At 48.1% G+C, this 22,285-nt stretch overlaps 8 protein-coding genes across 8 annotated transcripts; 3 read left to right on the forward strand and 5 right to left on the reverse strand.

Annotated features, from left to right (window-relative positions):
- Positions 1-439: 439 nt before the first annotated feature.
- On the reverse strand, positions 440-2,166 carry N7533_011093 (MFS general substrate transporter; the record flags this gene model as incomplete). Its single annotated transcript, XM_057107743.1, has 6 exons — positions 440-709; positions 765-857; positions 911-1,409; positions 1,533-1,669; positions 1,722-1,847; positions 1,909-2,166. The coding sequence occupies 6 exons, from the start codon at positions 2,164-2,166 to the stop codon at positions 440-442; spliced, it is 1,383 nt and encodes a 460-aa protein (XP_056955121.1).
- A 736-nt stretch (positions 2,167-2,902) lies between these two features.
- Positions 2,903-4,131, forward strand: N7533_011094 (TauD/TfdA dioxygenase family protein; the record flags this gene model as incomplete). Its single annotated transcript, XM_057107744.1, has 4 exons — positions 2,903-3,071; positions 3,135-3,652; positions 3,713-3,761; positions 3,824-4,131. 4 exons carry the CDS (start codon positions 2,903-2,905, stop codon positions 4,129-4,131), a joined length of 1,044 nt encoding a protein of 347 aa, XP_056955122.1.
- A 152-nt stretch (positions 4,132-4,283) lies between these two features.
- On the reverse strand, positions 4,284-6,329 carry N7533_011095 (uncharacterized protein; the record flags this gene model as incomplete). The annotated part of the gene is made up of 1 exon (XM_057107745.1): positions 4,284-6,329. One exon carries the CDS (start codon positions 6,327-6,329, stop codon positions 4,284-4,286), a length of 2,046 nt encoding a protein of 681 aa, XP_056955123.1.
- A 1,147-nt stretch (positions 6,330-7,476) lies between these two features.
- On the forward strand, positions 7,477-11,236 carry N7533_011096 (hybrid sensor histidine kinase/response regulator; the record flags this gene model as incomplete). Its single annotated transcript, XM_057107746.1, has 4 exons — positions 7,477-7,553; positions 7,618-8,808; positions 8,856-10,866; positions 10,916-11,236. 4 exons carry the CDS (start codon positions 7,477-7,479, stop codon positions 11,234-11,236), a joined length of 3,600 nt encoding a protein of 1,199 aa, XP_056955124.1.
- Positions 11,237-11,534: 298 nt separating this feature from the next.
- Positions 11,535-12,728, reverse strand: N7533_011097 (DUF3712 domain-containing protein; the record flags this gene model as incomplete). The annotated part of the gene is made up of 5 exons (XM_057107747.1): positions 11,535-11,831; positions 11,884-11,958; positions 11,981-12,009; positions 12,063-12,502; positions 12,559-12,728. 5 exons carry the CDS (start codon positions 12,726-12,728, stop codon positions 11,535-11,537), a joined length of 1,011 nt encoding a protein of 336 aa, XP_056955125.1.
- Positions 12,729-14,104: 1,376 nt separating this feature from the next.
- On the forward strand, positions 14,105-15,032 carry N7533_011098 (pirin family protein; the record flags this gene model as incomplete). The annotated part of the gene is made up of 2 exons (XM_057107748.1): positions 14,105-14,450; positions 14,518-15,032. 2 exons carry the CDS (start codon positions 14,105-14,107, stop codon positions 15,030-15,032), a joined length of 861 nt encoding a protein of 286 aa, XP_056955126.1.
- Positions 15,033-15,309: 277 nt separating this feature from the next.
- N7533_011099 (GTP-binding nuclear protein gsp1/Ran) lies at positions 15,310-16,161 on the reverse strand (the record flags this gene model as incomplete). The annotated part of the gene is made up of 5 exons (XM_057107749.1): positions 15,310-15,363; positions 15,415-15,629; positions 15,697-15,828; positions 15,934-16,027; positions 16,096-16,161. The coding sequence occupies 5 exons, from the start codon at positions 16,159-16,161 to the stop codon at positions 15,310-15,312; spliced, it is 561 nt and encodes a 186-aa protein (XP_056955127.1).
- Positions 16,162-18,459: 2,298 nt separating this feature from the next.
- Positions 18,460-21,598, reverse strand: N7533_011100 (NEDD4 family E3 ubiquitin-protein ligase; the record flags this gene model as incomplete). Its single annotated transcript, XM_057107750.1, has 8 exons — positions 18,460-18,955; positions 19,007-19,144; positions 19,199-19,492; positions 19,552-20,991; positions 21,092-21,197; positions 21,325-21,363; positions 21,460-21,482; positions 21,579-21,598. 8 exons carry the CDS (start codon positions 21,596-21,598, stop codon positions 18,460-18,462), a joined length of 2,556 nt encoding a protein of 851 aa, XP_056955128.1.
- Between the last annotated feature and the right edge of the window lie 687 nt (positions 21,599-22,285).

The raw sequence follows: 22,285 nt of genomic DNA on the forward strand, positions 1-22,285 counted from the left end.
GCACAGAAACTCGCGCCGCATCTCATACTCCAATCTGCCTAGCCTGTTGACCCACTTGGCACTGTGTCACCGCGAAACCGATACCCATTCCGGTAAACACCGATTGCCGATAGGTGGAAGGCTGTGCATGGGACCACCAGAAAGGTTTAGAGGGGCTGTCACGGTTCTTTCTTTGACTAGAGAAAATATTTTCTCATTCATTGTTATTAGGTGGCTACAATGTCCCTCGAGGTAACACTTGTATACCTAGGTATACTACGAATGCAATTGACCTTGGGAATGAGCAGGATAAATCCAGCCGTGGTTCCATTCTTATACTTTACTGCTACTAGTAGTAATAGTAGTAAATACCACTGGCAGTAGTCAAGTTCTCAATAGAATCTCAGATATTATAATTGAGCGCTCTATTTCAGCGGGCCGAGAAATTATGACTATCCTATCAATATGTGTATCTGAAGCCCGGAAGTCCCGCAATGACAATTTCACCCCGATCTGCCTTCCTGTTCAGATAACGAAATCTGATGGACAGAAGAGCCACTAGCACAATACCCAGACTAGAGAGACCAATACAAGTTAGAATACCCGGGTGATATGTTGGTGCGTCTTGGGATCGGTAGACAAGAGACCCGGTCATTCCTCCTGAAGCACCGAGTCCGACAAATATAGCGCTCGAGACAGCACGCTTCCATTGACCACGGATATTATTCGCCTGGTTTCTATGTTAAGCTAGAAGCAGGAGAGAGATTTATTGATTTTTTGCTTACCTGATAAGCCATTGCGCAAGGAATATTCGAATTAGCGCCCATTGTAACCAGAAATGCCCCTACTAAACGGGATGCATTCGCTTTCGTGAAGCCCTGATCAAAGTTAGTCATGTGAAAGGCAATTCGAGATGGATTGAAGATCGTACCATAAGAGGAAGGCCAATTATCGTGAGCGTAGCATTGAAAACTAGGATAGGCCCGCGAATATGGTACCGATCTCCCAGCCAGGATGTTGCAAACATCCAAATCCCGGCGGCAGCATATGGCGGGGCAAATAGGCACAGAGAAACCTTTGTTGAGAATCCCATTCCCTGTTTATAAATAATAGGGAGGAAGTAAGACAGAGCATAGGCTGTTGTAGTTGTAGAATAATAAATGAATCCGATACCCCAGATGTTAATATCGAGGCCCGCCCGAAGGTATTTCTTAATGTCAAAAGGCTCGACGTCGACGTCGGCTCGATCCTTGGTAATGCGACGCATGATAAAGTCATACTCATCGCCGGAGAGAAACTTTCGCTTGGCTGTCTTCATTTGGTCTGGGAATCCGACCAGAACGAACCAGCCTATCGTTGCAACAGCGCATGTGATCAGACCTTGAATGATGAAGATCCAGCGCCAGGCTGTTAGGCCCCCCCAGTCCGTGCTATATGGTCTTAGTAAAAATCAAATAGTGGATGAGGTGAATCATACCATGAAAGTGATACCATAAGAGAGAATTCCGGTGAATGCGGAGGCAACACAACCAAGCAAATAAAATATTGCATACCGCTTTTGGATGTCATATCGAGTATACCAAGTTGAGATAAGGTAGACAGAGGCAGGGAAAAAACCAGCCTCAAGAGCCCCAATTATGATACGAATTCCAACCATCTCAGTCCATTTCTTTACAAAACCGGCGGAAAGCTGCATTCGAAATTAGCTAGAATATTTAAATTCTTCCTGTAGAAAACCATACCATGACACAGCCCCAAATCAAACAGACCCCAGAAAGATAATTGATAGGTCCTATCTTGCGTACAAGAACGGGACCAAGTACCTGGAGCGCAATATAGGGCGGGAAAAATGCAACTGCAATGGTACTCTGTTGCGGTTGTCAGAATCCGATGTTAATGAACAGAACTTGTAGTCAGTAAAGAACCGACATATTGTGTGCCAACGAGCTTAAGCTCCTTTTCCATGCCTGCTATTGCTGCTGTACCCAAATTACCACGATCTATCAGGCACACACAGTGAAGAAATCCAAGCATCAAGATGAGTCGAAAATCGATTCTCCGGATTATCTTGCGTTGCTCCAAGCGGGTGTATACTGGGTCATCATCGAGACTTTCCAGTATGGGTTTCTGCGATTCGACCGGCTCCACTTGAGACTCCGAGAACACTTTTTCATTGCTTGAAGACATTATACTTGAGGAGCGAAAGCCTTGGAAGAACAGGACTCAAAGGTCTGGTAGCAGGAAGGGCGAGGGGAAATTCGTGCATCTTTGGTGCTATTAAATACCGAAATATGTAGGTTCCAATTGGAAAGACCGTGGTGGTGAAAGATGCCTCGGAAATGTTGCAATAGTGCACCCAGCTTGCCCAAATAATTGTCTTCCAAGGAGCTCGACTTGGATTTTGTGGGGTAATGCATGTATTTTCGCGCTAGGGAACTCTGGTCAGGTTATTTTCTGTGCTATTGGATGATGTTGATGCGTTCTCCGCACGCAGTCTGGTAGCGTTTCGGCTCATCGGCGTTAATGTTTGAATAAGAGAAAAGTCCATATTGAGTACTATCGCCGATATCCGATGCTTTGTGAGTTAGAATTCCCAGGCTTGTAAAGTGCTTACCAGAATTTTATTCCCTGTGAATCTCCTGGTTCTGCAGATGTAGTGGTAACCTCGAAAGTTCTTGGCTTGCAAGACTGATATACGCTGACCATACTTAACGCCGAAAGCCGACGGCGGCTTTTTACCGATATCATAGACTTCCAAGTCCGGTATCTAAAAACAATGCTTTCGCAATAAGAATAGACCATTGCGAAAGATAAAGTAGCGACCAGAATACCACAGGATTCTTATTAAAGCGAATCAGTATTTCTTTCGCAAAATATCGCAACCACAATCTTTTGGCAAAACCAACCGGACTCACTATTCAAAATGCAGCCCCCCGCAAGACAGTTCTCCTCGGGATCTCTCGACAACTTCGAACCGGTTATGGTCACACCAGTCATTGGAAATGAATTTACCAAAGGAACATGCAACATTGTGGATGATATTCTTCGCGCGCCGGATGCCGAGAAACGAATCCGCGATCTTGCGATCATGAGTAAGTCATCTGGGTTAGCTTTCGGGCTCATTGTCAGTTGCTAATCCATGGCACCATTTGAAGTCGCTGAGCGTGGGGTCGTTTTCTTCCGCGCACAGGACAATTTAACGAATGACCTACAAAAAGAGCTCATCCTCAAATTGGGCGAACTCACGGGCCGGCCTTCAACAAACGGTCTACACATCCATCCAGTCACGAACGATGCTCGCGAATTCGGGGACCCAGATCCCGCTATCAGCACTATCAACTCTGAAGGTCGGAAGAAGCTCTATAAAGGCTCAGACTATACCAGAATGGCCGCCGTTTGGCACAGTGACATCTCGTTCGAGCCCGCGCCTGCGGACTTTTCGTCTTTGCGCTTGACACAGCTCCCGAAGACGGGCGGAGATACTCTTTGGGCATCCGGATATGAGGTCTATGACCGAATTAGCAAGCCCTACCAGAGATTTCTGGAAACACTTACCGCGACTCATGATGGAGAGGGGTTCAGGCGTATGGCGCAGTCGGGGAAATTCACCCTTTACGAGAAGCCGAGAGGATCGCCGAAAAACGTTGGCGGAGATCTTTATGCTATTCATCCTGTAAGTTGAGATGGAACAGCTTCCGGAGGCTCAGACTCTTGATTTGCTAATTGATGTCAGGTCGTCCGAACGAACCCGATCACTGGCTGGAAATCTATCTTTCCAATAGGTAAGATGCCGATAAACTTTACGAATCTATACCCGGCATGCAGATACTAACTTGCTGAATAGGATCATTTCCCTCCGTTATTGATGGACTAAGCAGAAAAGAAAGTGCAAATATGTTGCAATGGTTCCATGATCTTATCACGTATGGCCACGATCTTCAAGTCCGCTTCAAGTGGAACGACCCGAATGACATCGCTATTTGGGACAACCGAAGTGTTTTCCACACAGCGACCGGTGACCACGAGGGATTCGGCCCTCGTAGCGGTAACCGAGCAGTTGGAGTAGGCGAGGTCCCATACTTCGATCCTGGGAGCAAGTCCCGTCGCGAGGACTTGGGAATTGTGGAGGATCTGGCCGCTTGCCATTTGTAATATTGCATTATAAGCCTTGAAATTTTGAAGATTGAGATTCTACTATTATGTTTGAGAAGTTGATTCGATAATTGAGTAAACTTTTATGTCCTACTTCTGCTCGTTATCCTATTGAAAATGCACGAAGATACCTTAGTTATGCGAGGTGTGATTCACATCTTCCAACCGAATGCATTCAGCATCGGTTGATTAAACGAGTCAGTTGCCCAGAATTCTTCTGTGAAAGCACCAGGGAAGATGGACTGTGTTCCATCGCCCTCAGTCTCCTCGGCTTGAAAGTCCAAAGGAAAGCTCTGAATATTCGATAGCACGTCGGCCATATAGGTATCAAACCCGCCGACGTTGAAGTCGACTCGGGCCGCATAATCTTCAGGTGTTACTTGACCAACTTGGCATGCATCAAGTTCCTCCCGATTTATCACAGTCGATCTTGATTGTGAAATTTTAGCTGATTCTTGAATATGATCCATCGCTTTATTTATGACAGATTCGAGCCCATCACGATGCTTCTTCAACCTAGGATTACATTCTGCCATCACAAATAGCGATGAGGAACACGCGCGAAGGTCGTTTGACACTGTTGGTGTCCAGAGGGCGGGTGAACGGAAAAGACAGAAGCTAATTGATATTAGAGAACATCCCAATTTTGGATTGATATAAGTTTCATACCACATTGTCAGACCGGCCATAAAGACGGAGTTTGCCAACAGAAAAGAATATCCGGTAAAGTCTCTTTGCCGCAGCCGTTTGAAAAGTTGACACATACTACCAGAAGAGGCGATACATGTGCTAATGAGTTCATCCTGCGATTCGAGGATACTCAAGAATGGCTGTATTAACATGCGAACAGAATTATGCCAATGCATATGTACGAAGTCCCGATCGTCGAGGTCCAGTGACGGCAATGTCTCCCTGAAATTGTTCAGGGCGGCCATCAAGGGAGCGATTTCCGAGAACAGGGTTGATGCCTTTTTATCCACGCGATATATCCGAGTGTGGATCTGTGAAACAATTCTCTGCAGTCTCACAGAAGCAATAAATCTACTCATTGTCCCTTTAGGTTGTGCCATTTCCGTACCTGGGTTGGGCTGCAGGTATCGGCTGATAGCATTATCGTCTGTTGCGGAATCATCGAGGTCAAGTGGAGGTTGCACATCTATTTCCTCTTCAGAGATACTGAATGGTCGGCCAAGCGACCATGCCGAGTACCTCTCGATGATGTAGACAGACCAGAAGAGACGTCTTTGTGCCTCAGCTTCCAATGGTCGCAATTTTCGATAGCGAGCTTCTCTGTGAAACCCAAAATCAATACAGGTCCTCATTGCAAGCCCAATCATATACCACACACTGGAGTGTGACGATGATCGCAGGTTGTAAACAACGAGAAGCATCATGGCTTCTATAGACGCCACCGAGAGAGACTCGCGCAGAGTGCGATCGAAATTCAAAGCTGCCATCAGAAATTCATTCGGTGGTGTTGCATCATAAGCGCCCGTCATTTGCAGAATCGTAGCTCCAATTGCGTACACCATAAAAAGCTTGAATCTTTCGAACTCATCTTGCGGTGTCGCATTGACTGGGTGGAATCTATTCGCATGGAGTTTCATTATTTTCGCACGGTCGAGGAAAGGAAGGCGTGTATGCATATGGGTAAAATATGCATCGATGATCCTAGAGCCATTTGCATCACTGGGAGGGGATGCCAGAGGTTTTTCATGCGGGTCATTTTGAGATGTAACTTCCAGCTGTTGATTGGAGTTGACAGGTAGTGACTTCGTGCCGACAGCATCAGCAATCGACAGCCCCGAAGATGGGCCTAGATATGCGGGCTCGCCACTTCCCTCCGTACCAAGTGTTAGAAAGCGCAAGAGCCCATCAAAGTGGCCGCGTGTGCGTGTTGACTTGTGCGCGGTGGGGGATAGAGCGACCGACGGCTGCTCGGAGCGTTCAGTGACGCAAGGAACATCTCCCGCTACAGATGCAGCTAAGCGAGCCTCAAGGATTTCAATCCGGTGAGCCAATGCTCCCTTGGACATGCCATGGTGCCACGAGGGAGCACTCTCTGCGCGGGAACAGGGCTGGTTGGCGGACTCGCAGTTTGAGCATGTGGGGACTTTCTGATCGCATTTTTGTTTTCGCCTATGGCAGCGTCGACAAGCCTTAGGAATGCGTTTTCGAACTCTGAATTCCGGGTCCATGGGTGAAGTGTAGGGAGCACAGTGATTTTATTCAAAGCCTGATAAAATCCTTCCCCGCATTGTGATGCCAGCTAGGCCGAGGTACCGCGTCTAAAGTTGAATCTTCGTCTCTGATGAGAGTCATTGGTCATTGCTGGGTCAAAGCACGCCATGATCAGCCGACCGTTTACACTAAAACCTTGAACGATAGAAGCCGTGTGATTGTGCTTGGATGCTTGAATTCAAGTTATCATCTGGAATATGGCTTAGCGGCGTGGTAATTTTATCTACTAAAATCTAGATCCGGTCTCGCTTATGCCTCTTTTTTTTGTTCTTTTTTTCCTATTCAGGAGTAAAATAGCTAGTACTAGTACTTGCCACTTTCGGGTCAATGGCTCTTGGCTTCAAGTTCATTATTTTCGATAGTATTCTTTTCATGGTAAAGAATTCAAGCACATGTGAAGACATTATTCAAACAAGTCGGTTTGAATTCTACCTAGCAAACATGACAAGGGTTAGTGAGGAGCCATTTGATCAAGTCAATCTAAGAATCCACTGCTACAAGTAGTCGTACGCAAACTTGATTTTAGGATTAACGCTGAGTCTTCATACATTTCCCGTAAATTTTTTCATACGATGCTCAACTGATTAAAACAAGGACTACTGATTTTCCATTTGCTGCAGCGCGCAGCGCAGAGTGGCAATTTATAGAGTGGCAAAAATATCCCACTCAAGAAAGGCCAATAGATACCTATTCAGCTACTGGTAGATGAAACCTCAAGTTGTTAGATTACCCTCGTAGAAATTGGAAAAATCGACATGTCAATATGGACTTATCCTACTATATGCATCGGCCCAGGAATTTTGATTAAAATCCAGCATTTCAATTACAAGTAGTAGGCAGTGGCTGTCACGCGAGTTGCGAGGCGGCGTCTAGACCGCCGTAGAGCGCAGAAATCGGTCGGTATTCCCGAGCACGCCCATGGTTAATCTGTCGGATACTGCTGGAGAAGAAACTAGTCTACGGGACGGCAAACTAAATTTAAAATCTCGCTTGGGATGCTCTTCTGTTCTTCGTGATTCCCATTTACTCCCCATAGGTCCCACCCCCGGGTTCTTCATGATTATTCCGTGAAGGGAAGCAAATTAGGCATGTTCGGCAAGCAGAATGGCTCTCGCAGACTCATTGGCCTTTCATGCGCGCCCGTCTGACCTTGAGAAAGAGCGAATTCGCGAACTGTCAAGGTTCGTAATGCTGCGGATCGTTCCCCGCCGGGTGCAGATCATTTTCATGTGTTAACCGAACCAGATATTATTGCTGTACAATCCAGCAGTCACCATCCCCAGCAGCTACCATCGGCGAGGGAATTGATGAATCTGCTAGCGCTCCTACTGGTGATGAACAGCCCAGCGCTGGTGTCTTGTCATCTGACATCACGTTGACAGCGCTGGCCCAGCTTGGTATTCATCGCTTGGGATGCAATCGTTCATTTGTATCTCTCATCGATGGAGACAATCAGCATATCATTGCTGAGGCTACTGCCTCCATCTCAATCCGGGATGTAGATAAACACCTTCCGAATGATGGGATATACCTTGGTGCTCGAACTTTGGACCTGGTCTGGGGGGTTTGCCCGCATACGATCCGCCTGTTTACTGCCCAAGACAAAGCATATGAAGTCGACACCGAGAATGTGACTGCTAACCGCACGCGTTACATTATTCGAGACTTCACCCGGGAGGATTGCTTCAAAGATAGACCATATGTGCTTGAGTGGCCTCATATGCGCTTTTATGCGGAAGTACCTCTGACCAGTCCAGCTGGCTATGTCCTTGGGTCATATTGCGTTGTTGATGACAAGCCACGCGATGATTTCAGCGAGGAGGATGTTGAGACCCTTCAAGAAATATCAGACGCGATCGGGAATCATCTCGAGAACAAGCGAATAGCTCATTACCATTCCAGGTTTGAGCGTCTTGTGACTGGACTGACCGACTTTTCTAAAGACCAACCTGATTTTGACCCATGTAGTCCAAGTGCAAGCTTGACTGGATCGGCAAACTCCACAGTTCATGGTGTCATATCACCATCCGCCACGAATGATCGGAATTTCTCTTTCGATGATTCTCATAACGATGGAAATGAGAGTAGAAGTGGGCTCGACTCGCACTCATCGTCCGCTTTCCGAGCGGAGCCTGAATCCCCTTCATTCTTTGCCCGCAAACCGTCTAGCACCACGGTACCGTCCTCGTTTGAATCCAATGTGTCATTGGGCCGGCCAAGTCCAGGCAAAAAACGGTCTCTGGATTCACTGAATGAAGCGTTAATGCTAGCGACCAGGATCGCGCCCAATAAAGACTCTCTGATGTCACTGTCAGAAGGCGTCACCACATTAGATCGCATTCAAGCGATATTCTCCCGTGCCAGCGTATTGCTACGCGATGCAATGAACCTGGATGGCGTGATGTTCCTGGATGGAGCCCGAAGCAGGTCCTCGTTGTCAGTTATCATGAATCTCTGCTAGGGATAGCTCTAACATATAATAGTCTACCGAAGAGAGACCATACCTGGGAACCTCTACCGAAATTGGCCAGCCAAGCCGATTATCTCAGTCCAGATCCAACCCCATTCATTCCAGACAAAGACACAGCGTCGAAAATCCAGTGCGAGGTTTTAGGACAGGCTTTCAAACGACAAGCTTCGGAGGTTGAAGCAGCAGGGATTCAAGCCATCCTAAACGAGGAACTACTCGACACTCTGCTCAGGATTTGCCCTCAAGGGCAAGTTGTGGATCTAGATATTTGGTCTGAGAGCGATGACGAATCTTTCCTCGGCCAAGCAGCCGATGAACCGCAGTCCAGACGAAGAAGCAATTTTCATGTCGCCAAAATAATCAGCCCTCTTTTCCCCAATGCACAATCTGTGGTCTGGCTCCCACTGTGGGATCACCAAAAGTCACGATGGATGGCGGGGATGCTTTCATGGAGCTCTAATACCCATCGAGGCCTCGGTGTTGAAGAGCTGCATTACTTTAAGGTCTTTGCCCATTCTATTATCTCAGAGGTTTCTCGAGTCAACTGGATTTCAACCGAAAAGTCCAAATTCGATTTACTGTCCTCTCTGAGTCATGAGCTTCGTTCCCCGCTTCATGGTATCCTAGCAAGTGCCGAGTTGCTCCATGCAACTACGATCAATTCTGCGCAGCAGGAAATGATCAAAATGATAGAAACATCAGGGTTGACGCTACTTGAAACGACAGATCACCTCTTGACCTACTGCAAAATCAACAATAGTCGTCGTGCGAAGGAAGTGACTGGAAAAGATCAACATAATGAATTACTCGTCTTAGAAACGGATTTCGATCTCGCATTGCTGGTGGAAGAAGTAACCAGTATAATCTATACTGGTCAAAAGGATCCTAGTCTTTTTACTCGCCTTGCAATTGTGCCACCTTCGACAGACATTCACGGCAACGCGGAATCACCCTGCAGTCCAGTGAAACCTTCGATCGTTGTACGCATTAATCAATCGCACTCTTGGAAGATTCGATCCCTCTCAGGTGCTTGGAGGAGAATAGTGATGAATATTCTAGGGAACTCCTTGAAGTGGACGGCTCAAGGAATAATCGAGATCTCATTGTGCATGCTCAGAAATCCAGAGACACCCGGCAAGCCCACTGCGCATATTTCAATCATCGACACCGGCCGGGGAATTGCGCCTGACTTTTTGAAACACGAGCTTTTTACTCCATTTGCCCAGGAAGATCGCTTGGTCGAAGGTGTTGGGCTAGGTCTTAGCATTGTCCACCAACTCGTAGCCTCACTGGATGGACATATCAGCGTCAGAAGTGAACTTGGATTGGGAACGCAGGTCGATATTTACATTCCTGTTTACCACATAGCTGAGGATAACCTGGACCCGGGTTCCTCAGAAATGATCGAAAGATCTCCGTCGCGTCAGGTCTGCTTGGTCGCTTTCAATGGGTATCCAGACATCAAGGAGACACCGACTGGAATGTTGACTGCCGAGTCGAAGCGCAAGCTGTCAATCCAAGGGATGCTTGCAGATGTTGTCATGTCAAAAGCTGGCTGGACAGTATCCTTAGCCGAATCACTCGAGAAGGGACACGGTGATATCGCCATCCTCGAGAGCTCGACCCTTGAAGCGATCGCCACCCCAGATCTTCTGCCAAGCATCATCTCAGAGAATCGGTTCCAGTTCTTGTTAATTCTAGAGACCAAGCCTTCTATTTTCGACAAAGCTCTTATGCCCAATCTCATCTGGGTTTCACCACCTTTTGGCCCGCTAAAAATACAGAAAGCAATTGAAAAGGCTTCAGCTCCTTGTCGATCACAAGCTGACCTTAACATCATCTCAAACACTAATCAACCAATGCCTGTCGAGCAACCAATGGAGCAGCTTTCAATCCATCCTGAAAAACCATCACCAGGGGAATTTACAATCAGAATGCCCCATAGTATCGATCGTCCTCGAACCTCGGAAGCTAAAATGCAATGCCATGTTCTGGTTGTGGATGACAATGACATCAATCTCAAGGTGCGTAATCAAGAGCCGCCAAGCAAAACCATTTGGCTAAATTGAATAGATCATGGCCACATTCATGCGCAAAGTGGGATGCACCTATAACACTGCTTCAAACGGATTGATTGCGCTCGAGAAATACAAAGCAAGCGATCGCCAGTATGATTATGTCTTGATGGACATATCTATGCCAGTCATGGATGGCCTGGTCTCAACACGCAAGATACGACGCTTCGAGAAAGCAAACAAATTCAAGCCATCTTGTATCATGGCAGTGACCGGAGTCGCCTCTGATGCTATGCATCAGCAGGCCCTGGCTGCTGGAGTTGATCGTTACCTCATCAAGCCGTTGTCTCTCCATGAACTCCAAAAAATCATTACATGATACCTTTTGCCCAGCGTCCAGCGATATTTGGCGACTATTGGCCCGTCGTCATTTTGCATTTCTATCTACCATGGGCTTGGCTCTGGTGGTTCTTCGATGTACGGTCTTTTACGTATATGCTTTTAATCTGACCTTTCATTCATCAACTGTGATTCACGGTTGATATGACACTCGCATTAAACACTATCTCCACCGAAACCAATTCAAGGAGAATTACCAGCATCTCCTCTTTCCCTCTTGGATCTGATCTTGAATCGTTCATATATTCGTCGTAGTTAGATAATTTCTATGCCCACTATTACAGCAGACTTGATGCGTACTTAAGTAGATCAATTTTTGCGTCGGCCGAAACAGCTCTTACGGCGGCGCTGAAATATGGGATATCCAGCCCATTGTACTCGCAGCTATGCCCGTGAACACCAATAGTCACTGTAGCGCCTTCGCCATCTCCCAGTAACGCTTCCTCAACAAGTTTCGACTTATCGACCTGTCCGCGCACGACAGTATCGGTGATATCCTTTCCAAGTTTCAAGTTCGGCAAGTCTACGTATCCGAGTTTGTCACCACCCAGGGTCAGGTTGAAGGTGACATGGCCCTGTTCTTGTTAGCGGCGATGCAAATTTTGGGCTGATACATCCAGTACATACCATTTCAACGCTAAAGGGGGTCGGATTGCGCACGGAGATGGTTGCGTTGAAGTTATAACCATCGACGGGGGGGGTCTAGGAGCTCCAGGCTAGTCACATTGAAAGATCCCTGCTCGTTCACGAATTCTAGAAAGGTCAGCGACTGTAGCGCATAATTCGAAGTCGTATACTACACATACCGGTTACATTATAGCCGTCCATGCTCATCGTCTTATGGATATCCAGATGGGCAGTTGGAAGTCCACTGAGTTTCAAATCCGGATGCGCCGTTGCCACAATATCGAAGTTTTCGTCCGTAGCTGCTCGAACAGCAATCTTCGACAAACAATCAATACAGGTCAGGTCCAGATCTGTGTCAAATTCAACGGTTGCGCCGTCGCTGAAGTCGATCTGTGGCACGGGGAAGATAGCAAACTCCTCGTCGGTATCCGATGTGCGAATGCTTGCATTGAAAGCCGTTAGATATCCACTGCCACTGAAGCCACCGCCCATGGATAAAGATTTCTTCTGCTTGACATGGAATGCGTTCGGTCGAGGGTTGGTGATCTCGAGTCCCTCGGTGTCATACTGGTAGTCGTTGATGTATTTGCTGGCGAAATGAGGGATTCCCACGTAGATTCTGTCGTTTTTAGTATGAACCATTTTACCAGTAGCAATGGGGGATGGAAGCCTTACATGGGTAGCACCGTCACCAACACTATGACACAGAACACAGCCAAATACACCCACCACCATTTTTTCATGTGAGCCTTGAATCGCTGCCACAGAGTTGGCTTTGGCGCGACGGCGGCGGATACACCATTCACCTCGGATTCTGAGCTCTGCTCAATATCTGATTTCGACATGGTGAAGTCTCGCGGATCTAATTTGGCTTTGCTAGCCTCCTGTCAAACGCCGATAAACTTCGAATGGAGGCCGAGGTCAACGGTGAGTGTTGTCGTGGTCAGGGGCTACAGTGCGGCTGCTTCCCATTTTATTGCGGTCGGCGCGTCGGTCTGGATGCTGATTTCAACAGATGCAAGGAAGGGAAATCATTGTTGGGACATTCGCAAGGATTTATTCGCACTGTCGCACTGCACCCCCATGGGGCTCGCCGTGCCACTGTCGATCGCTCTCCACATCACATGAAGGCGGCGTATTCGGTGCTCGGAATACGTTCTCGCTGTGATCTGATCGGCGTTGAGGGAGACCATCAAAAAGGGGGCTAGCCGATCATTGACTACAATGGTAAAATCCGCCGATGCCACTCCGCTGTTCAAGTTATCAGGGTCTTCGCTTAGCACCGAGTGTTTATTCTGTATCCGCAATGGACGCCACGATCCATTAAAATTGTCCTGTTAAATGGTTGCTGACCGGAATCGAGCAACTCGAAGCGTGCACGGCCACTTTTAATGACATGTGGCACCGATCTTCTTTTCATAAATACCCGCAGGCCGTGGCCATCATCTTTTGATCAAGATCTGTTTAAAAGCTCATGCCATGCAGAGATTCTCAGATCTTGTGGTAGTGACCATGGCGATCAGACAGCTTACAACGCCATGTAACATACAACCTTGGAATATTGGAGGTTGAGATGTAGTATATATCCTGATATAATTCTGCCCAAACTTCCAGCTTGATACCAACCGAAGGGCCTGTATTTTAAAACCATTGCCCTCAGGATATTTCCTCTGCCAGTGGCCGTCACTAGCAGGTTTTCCAGAAACATCCAAGTTGGAAGCCGGGCCTTTCGCCTATTTTTGCTTATTTCTTTTTCAAATTCGTCAAGATATCACAGAATGCCGTGACGGATATCTAGGGCCTACAGAGAATTCCTGAAATGGGTCGAGACTTCTAGAGGCAGCTATTTTTATTTTTACTTATCAATTAGCTCCGCATCTCAATCTCAGCATCTTCTAAGCTGGCGTTTCCGTGGCGTTAGCGGAAGGTGTTCGTCATGTTGACCAATAGGAAGCCGCACATAATCATGAGTCAGCAATCTCTGAGCAAAAATAAGTATGGCGCTAAGCTATTAGAGGACTAGCGCGCTGATTGATGATCGATAATGCTTGGATAATACTGAGAAACGCTTTTCTACAATCCACTTGCTGGGAATTACTGACTATATAAGACTCATTCTACTCCCACTTTGCTCGTAAATCACAATTTTTGATCACTGCCATCTACTACTATAATACTAGAACTTGAACTCGCAAACACATTGAACACCACCCAATCCACAATGTCAAAGCCTCTTTCCCACGCCAAGGTCGTCCTCCGACGCTCCGCTGACCGTGGACATGCCGATCACGGCTGGTTGAACTCCTACCATACATTCAGTTTCGCCAACTACTTCGACCGCCGCTTTCAAAACTTCGGAAGCCTCCGCGTTCTGAACGAAGACCGTGTCGCCTCCCGAACAGGCTTCCCGACACATCCGCATCGCGACGCCGAGATCTTCAGTTACATTTTAAGCGGCGAGCTCACGCATCGCGATAGCATGCTCAAAAAGGGCGCCGAAGGCGAACAAGGGAAACAATTCTACCGCATGAAGCGAGGCGATGTGCAATTCACAACCGGAGGAAGTGGTAAGTTTTGTCCTTTCTTCCCCTCCTCCATTCTTGAATTGACCTAAGCTAACCATTACCAAACTAGGCATTGCTCATTCCGAACAGAACGAGTCCAACAAGCCAGTTCATTTCTTGCAGATTTGGGCTCTGCCGTGGGCTAGCTCGCTGAAGCCTCAGTATCATACTAAGAGTTTCAGTGAGGAGGCGAAGCGTAAAGCTTTCGTTCACATCCTGTCTCCTCTCGCTGCGGGCCCCGAAGCGACACCGGCAGAGGAAGAAGCTGCTTTGCCCAAAATCCCTGATACGATTCCCATTCATGCTGATTTTGTCATGGGGGCTGGTATCATTGCGCCAGGGTCGACTTTCAACTGGACCGTCGGAGCCGGTGACGCTGTGAGCTTCAAGAAGAAGAGAAATGTCTATGTCCACTTGCCGATGACCAAGCAAGGCAAGGCAAAGGTTAAGCTTAATGGTCTTGAGGACTCTGTACTTGAGGAGGGTGATGGTGCCTTTATCACCCTGGTCAATGCAGGTGATGCGTTCAGCGTCGAGAGCGTTGGCGAGGCCGATGCCGAAGTCATTGTTTTGGATAGCAACTAGTTGGGACCAGAATATTGGGATAAAATAATCTAAAATATAGTTAATTCATGAATTGTTGTTTGAAATAGACTGCCAGGACACATATTCTTCTCTCTCTTTTGTAGTGTATCTTTGATTTCCAGCTACCTAGGTACGAAGCTCTAATTCAAGTTCTAGCCCTAGTTTAGCCGGTGGTATATTTATCCAACCTTGAAAGTACTAGTAGTAGAGGGAAGGCCTAATCAAAGTATTGATTGTCTGAAACAATTGTAGCACGTTACTACTCCCTCTCCTCCCCTCAATCATGTATCTCCAAATCGTCATCAGTTAGTGTATAAGGAAACCAAAATCTCTGTCTACTATTAGCATCATACAGTCTCCGACAATATCCAGCATTACATACCGCATCGGGATCGTTCATCAATTTCCGCACAATGCACAAAAGCGGCTGATCAAAGCGTGAAATATCAGATGCAACATCGTAGAACTGCACATTTTCTGTCTCGCCGAGCCAAAAAAGCGCCTCGGGGTCTACATCCAGCAGCTGATCTTTGGGCACGGGCTTCCATGTACATACGACAACAGGTAGGCCCGATGGATTTGCCAATAGTAGTTCCTCTATGTGAGCAACTGTCAGAAAAAGGAACTATTTATTCATGACCAGTGGAAAAACGGCGACACCCACCGTACCAGCGAAGGGCGTGTTCGAAAGTAGTTGGTTGTGCTAGGTCGACCATTATGATCGCCGCGTCGCTATTCTTTAGCCATGACTGCCGGTCTTGGAGTTTACTTTGGCTGCCGGATACATCCCAAAGCTCTAGGTTCACAGGACCAGCGGACTAAAAAGGACAGAGCAGGTTATCTGTCAGCTTATTTCACGAAATTCGGATTGAGCTAAGTGGATGGATAGATGTATGCATACCATATTCCTGAGACCAGCTGGATACTTCATAGCCAGCTGTTTGGAGGTAGTCTCGATTGAAATCCGGCGAGAACTGCTTTTTGATGTAGCTGCTCTACAAGAATAGTCAATATCTTGTCCGTGCTAGTTACCACAAGAAGCTTATGCTTTGCCGCGTTCTACCTTGCCAACCCCTGCATCGCCGACAATGGATACTTTGAAAGGTCTTTCAAGGTTTCCAGGCTCCATGATTCAGTGAGGTCGGGTTTGTGTCACGCTAGATGAATTCGACAAGCTGGCTAAATAGGAGATAGATCTTTCTGGGGTTATAGTATCAATGCCTGACCTATTTAAAGAGAGGCTATTTTTTGGGAAACTTGGAGATATCAGCGGGGTGACGTCTAGGCTAAGCCAAGCCCAACAATTCTCTTTCAAGGAATCCGACCACAAACTTGAAGTTCATTCAACGTAGGAGAGGAGGAAGACAAAAGTTGAACTTACTAGGTAAATTTTTCAAAAAATCACCCACTTTCCCAAACGGACATCAGGCCCTTCTTAAACAGAGCCGAAACCCCTCCGTCAGCTTCACCGATTCCAATCCCCAATGCCCAATACCCTATAATCCAACATTCCATTCCGTCCCTGGACTTAACTGCAGCTACTTTTACGTAATTCCCCAAACGCACGCAATACCAGGGATTTCCCCCTTAGAATCAGCTGACTCCCGGAGGTGTCAGCAGGTTCACCAAATTGCCAAAACACCTTGGCAAATCCCTTCAGGGCCCATCGCTAGCGCCATTTTGCGCCATTCTCGTAGTTGTTCCTCGCATGTAGAAGGATTGGCGGGTCGTTGGGCCCTTTTCTCCACCCCCGCATTGTGCCGGGCTTGGGGTCTTCTTTAAGGAGAGTGTTCCAGAATTTCGTTGAGACTTAATCTGGCTTGGGGCGCGTGCTCGTGCGGGTGTGGAGGCGGGATGCTAACTATTACCTAGCTACCTGTGTCATGACGTGGTGGATCGTCCAGCTGAGCAATTCGGTAATTGGATCCGCCTCACCGTCTCGGGTGAAATGGAAATATTGTGCCAATGCGCTTTCTCTGCATTATGGTTCCCTTTCAGCCCTTTCAGGGCTATGCTTACTTATTGGTTGGGTTTTATCCTGTTGATTCGAAAGCCAATGTAAGTATGGTATAGGAGTGATCATGTTCAACGATATCTAGTCTTGACTTGTGGCGGTGGGCTATGCGGCTGGATATTTGCAGTGATGATCCATTCAAACAACCCAATATCTGAGAACCTTGTAAATATTCTATCAGAGGTCACTGGCTTCATGGATAGCAGGCATGGTTGTAAAGTATTCAAGCGCCTGGGTGTTCATGCCAAGAGGACCACTGTTGAACCAGTCCTTCCAGATCGAACCGCGACTACTAATAGGACAAAGACCATCTACATCGAGACGGACTTCTCGTCGCCATATCTTTTTCAATAATTGAATTACCTGCCAAGTCGAACGTTGTCCCCTTTGATCTGATCCATCTTCCAGGGTCCCCGTCCCCGTCACCGGCGCCGAGACGGACTCGGACCGGGTGGGTGAGCTGGCAAGGCTGAAAAAGTACAATGCCAAGGAAGAGTGCGAAATGCTAGTGCAAGGCGTGCTGAGTACTAGTAGTATTTGGGGGCTAAATGCAAGAATCCAGGTGTACAGGATAGCCCGGCCCTATCCGACAATCTAGAATCCAGCCCATATTTGAGTCCCTACGCAAAGTAACTTCAAGAATCAGATATTACGATTCAGCCTAAGAAGCCTACTAGTTGCAAGTAAAGTACCAGTACGAGATACCTAAGACACTCAGGACCAAAGACCCGCCAAGACGAGAATACATTTCGTGCTCACGATGTTACAGAGAGACAAAGGAGGAAAGAGGAAACCTATATACAAGAGCGCCGCCAGAAAGCGAGACCAGAGAAAGAACAGGCAGACATCATGCTGGGCCATACTTGATTAGAATCAGAATTGGGATTGGAACTGGGATCGGGATCGGGATCGGATTCGGAATTGCGGTAAAACTGCGGTAATTAGATTGGCATGGGCGCGCACATATTGGACGAAGCACCACAAGCCTGAATCCCAGCCCGTCTGCTCGGTGATTTTCGATCAGAATCGCATACGCCCAATCCGATCCCTTCGATAAACCAAGTGGCGCGCGTAAGATAAAGCAACGATCGACACGAACAAGGAATGGCCCTCGTGTCTATCTCGAAGATTCACAACCAACAAGATAGACATGAGGCCATTTGTTCCGGGGGTATGGAATAAAACGAGAGAGGTTGGTATGTAGGCGCGTGTTTGTGTGAGAGGAAAATGAGATGCTCAGGTCGACGGGCGGTATCGTAGGCCGAGGGCAAGAAGAACTTGGAGAGAGAAGAAAATGATGATGGATTTGAGAAGGAAAAACAACGGCAGGGGTATGGAGCTGGAGCTGGAGGGAGATAATCTGATCTGATCTGGCTGGGGGCGGCGTTTATTGCAGGTTTAGCCAAGCTTTCTCTATTCCTGTCCAAATCCAAGGGTTTCCTCTACTGCAATGGACATCTTGTGCTCCAGGGCGTCGTGAGTCTTGTAGGGCGGTAGGTCAAGACGGTTGAAACAGGTGTGCGACTTGGGCAAAGCGGCAGGATCTCCTGACTTCTCGATAGTGAATCGTCTGGGACCGTCCGAACCTTGCAAGTCCTTGAAACCGTTGACGGGGATACGCGAGGTACCGGTGGTGAACTGGAGCAGACGCGACTTCTGCTCCGCGTCCCAAGTGCGGACAATCTTCCAGAAGTTCTGGATGACCTCGTCCTGCTCCTGGTAACCGCGGTAATCGGTGTGCTTCTTCCAGTCATCCACGTCGATATCGGCGATACCACCGATCAGCAATTCCAGTTCACGCTCGTCAAAGACGTTGACCAGATCCGCGGGAATCAGCTCGTTGAAGCCGGACATGAATGCGTTGAATTGCTCCTCCACTCGCTTGACAATCTTCCATTCCGTAACCAATCTAGAATTTGTTAGTCAAAATCCAATTATGCAAAGATTGTGAATAACTCACTCAATGTACTGCGGCTTGTTCTCGTTGGTGACGTTGATTTCCTCTCCGCCGGGTATCAAATCAATAGTGCGACGCTCGCCAAACTTCTCATCGTCGACAGAGAAGCTGAGCTCGACAATTCCTTCGATGTCATTGTCCCTGCCGGGGATTAGTATTGGGTGTCATGAATTTCTTGAGGAAATGGAAACGTACAAAGTCCACGCCAGATTTCGATGTAAATCCTCGTCCACACCCTCCATATCTTGGAGAGTCACCTTCTTCCTCAGCATCATCTTATAGAAAGCACCGATGAAGAAGGAATCCAAGAAGCGACGGTGGAAGATCGCCAGGCCGACAACACGACCGATGAACTTGAAGTAATTGAGATGCTCGGGGTTGACACCAGAGTGAGGATTAATCTGAAGGGTATAATTATCGTGGGCGGAGTATTCGAAAAGGCAGTAGAAGGGGTTGAACATTTCGTGAGAGAGAAGGAAAAAGAATTCACTAAGAATATTAGCCAGGCCCAGCGCAAAGAAAGCTTCAGGGATGAGGAGGGCGCATACCGAGAAAGACCACCATAATCCAGACCGTCTTCCCCATCGAATTTAATCATCAAGCGCTTCTTCAGATCGGAAGCACTCTGGCGCATGATCTCGGCGTAGGAGTCTTCGAAGATATTATTACGGCGAACCTTGACATGGCATTGACCAGACATGATTCGCAAAGCGGGTTGGGATCGGAAGTAGATCAGCTTGCGGCGGAAATCACGCTTGTACTGGGGAACACCCTGGTCCAGAGAAGAGGGCAATCGGGGATCGTCCCAAGTGGTAGTTTTGGTGTTGTGGTCGACAAAGTACACTCGAGCAGTATTCGTGAGACGCATTTCCCAACCACTGGGTAGGGGGCCCAATTGAGACACGGGCTGCTGTTGGATGGTGGTGTTGTTTCCACCCTGGTTTTGGTTCTGACCGTACATGCGGATGTACTGCTGCCGGCGAGGATCGACCCAGGTCGTAGTGCGAGTATTGTGGTCCACAAAGTATGCGCGGCCCTCGGGCGTAGATCGTTGCTCCCATCCTGGCGGGAGCTCTCCAGTGCCTGCAGTGGTGGCTCCCGTTGCCATCATGGAAACGGCATTGGCGTGAGATCCAGGGGCTGAACCCCCAGCGCTCGGTGCAGCAGCAGGAGGAGGAGCACCTGGCGGCGGCGTGCTTTGGCCTTCCGGCAAATTGGGCGAGCTGGCGCCGGTGCGATCTTCTGGTAGCATTCGACTCTGGTGGGCGCGACGCTCCAGTTGCATGTTGGCGGCGCGCTCATTGCGGGAACTCTGCTCATTATAGTTGGCCGATGGTCTTGACCAGGTGGTAGTTCGCGTATTATGGTCGACGTAGTATGTCCGTCCCAAGTTATCTTCCCTTCGCTCCCAGCCCGCGGGGAGTCGACCCTGACTATCCTCGAATGAACTCAAATTTGCACGCGATGCGGCGCCGACACCGGGCGGGGCTCCATTGGCTGGTGGAGGGGGCCCACTGGTCGACGCGCGGTTGTTGAGCGAAGAACTTGATGCGGCAGGGGTGGAAGAAGTGTCGAGATGGCTAGGACCGGCCTGGGATTGCGACGAGGGTACTGCGATTTGCGGGACAAGGCCACTGGATGTAGAAGACTGAGCCTGTTGAGGTCGAAGTCCATTCTGCTGGTTGGGGTGAGGTGCTTCGAGATTAGTTGACAGGTTGATGATCAGCTTGCCATGGACCACGAGGTTATCATTGGACTTTTTCAGGTCGCGAGTGAGCATTTCTGGAAGGGAAGCAAGAGTTAGCACAAAGTGTTCCTTGCCGAGTTTTTCGTCACGATTCGATCGCATCATACCATCACCACCCATCTGTAGATCGATCACATCGCCGATCCGTACGTTGATGACGCCGAGGAATCCCTGATCCTTCTTCTTGAACTTCTTCTGGTCGAAAATTTGAATCGCGAGAATACTGTCTTCGTTGACTTTCCTATTTTGATAAAAAAATCACCGGTTAACACCACGCCGTCCGGGGATCACCATCACACCGAGACCAAAGCTCGCGGCAAAAAGTGGGGGCTGCGACGTACAGATCGAAAGGTTCATTCCAGTATGGATTCAAGGTCTTTTTGATCACCGAGGTCGTGTGAGTTTGCTCGCCTCCGACAGTGGCCACAGCGAATGGGTCGGGAAATCCTGTAATGGTGAAAGTTGTTGGTCAGCCTACCCCCGCCGCTCATAATCATCCACGCTCGACCGGGCAACGTCTCGAATCGATGATAGAAAATGTTGCCAGAGGATCATGGTGATGGAAAGAACATACGAAAGACATCACGTTTGTAGAGACCGTCGGCCGCGATAACTATTATCATTTAGTCAGTCTGATATCGAAGGCGGACCCCGCAGCGTCCCGCCTAATGCAGGGCGCCGGGACTCAAGAGGAAAGAGGTAGTCTTACTCGTGACCCGAAGGTTGGGCTGGCTAGAAATTGCAAAAAAAGAATGTCAGCCAGTGAAACAATAGTGCGATGGAGGGGAAGGAAGGAAAGGGGGCCAAAGGATGAGGTGGAAGACGTACGCTGGCAGGTTGGATGCCATGATGCCCTGAATGAGTTGACAAGCACGTCAAAAGCGAAAGGACCGATCAATCAAGCCCGATGCGAGACAGGAATGCGCATGCACAAGAAAGGAGGGATAACAACCAATCTCAGAATGACGTGGTGGGCGTGATGAGTGGAGGAGGGGAGATTGAGGGAGGTTGAAGGAGGAGAAGAGGAGAAGGAGAATGGAAGGGCCGGGCTGGGCTGAGTGGAGGAGGTGGGTAACAACTGCAACTGCAACTGCACTGCTCAACTACGAGACTAAAACCACTGCCAAGTTGAATTCAATCCTGCTCATACAATGACTGTTAATACAATAACTACCTCAGCCACACTGGAAACCTCTGTTCGTTGATCTGGCGTACGTAATACTGGGCAGGTCAAATCTGAGCGGGTGCGGGCGGGATGGCCAGTGGCGAGCCTTGATAATAATAGGACTAGGACTGCTTTTGGACTACTTTAGTACCATTACTAGTGCTTTGGTACTTGGTCTTTGGACTAGGCAGCGAAATTGATACTGCAGCTACTCTAAAGCATGCTTACTCCCTTCATCTACAACTGGAAATGGTTTCGATGGTTTTGCCCTCCTCGTACGGAGTAGTCATTCCATGATTACACATCGAGCCCAGCAAAGACTCGTTATTGTACATTCCCTATAGCCTAGCCTAACCTCTGAACTCCATAG

This window comes from Penicillium manginii, assembly GCF_028828005.1.
Source record: "Penicillium manginii strain IBT 31320 chromosome Unknown utg000008l:1.0-3226943.0:1.0-3228205.0, whole genome shotgun sequence".
Taxonomy (NCBI): domain Eukaryota; kingdom Fungi; phylum Ascomycota; class Eurotiomycetes; order Eurotiales; family Aspergillaceae; genus Penicillium; species Penicillium manginii.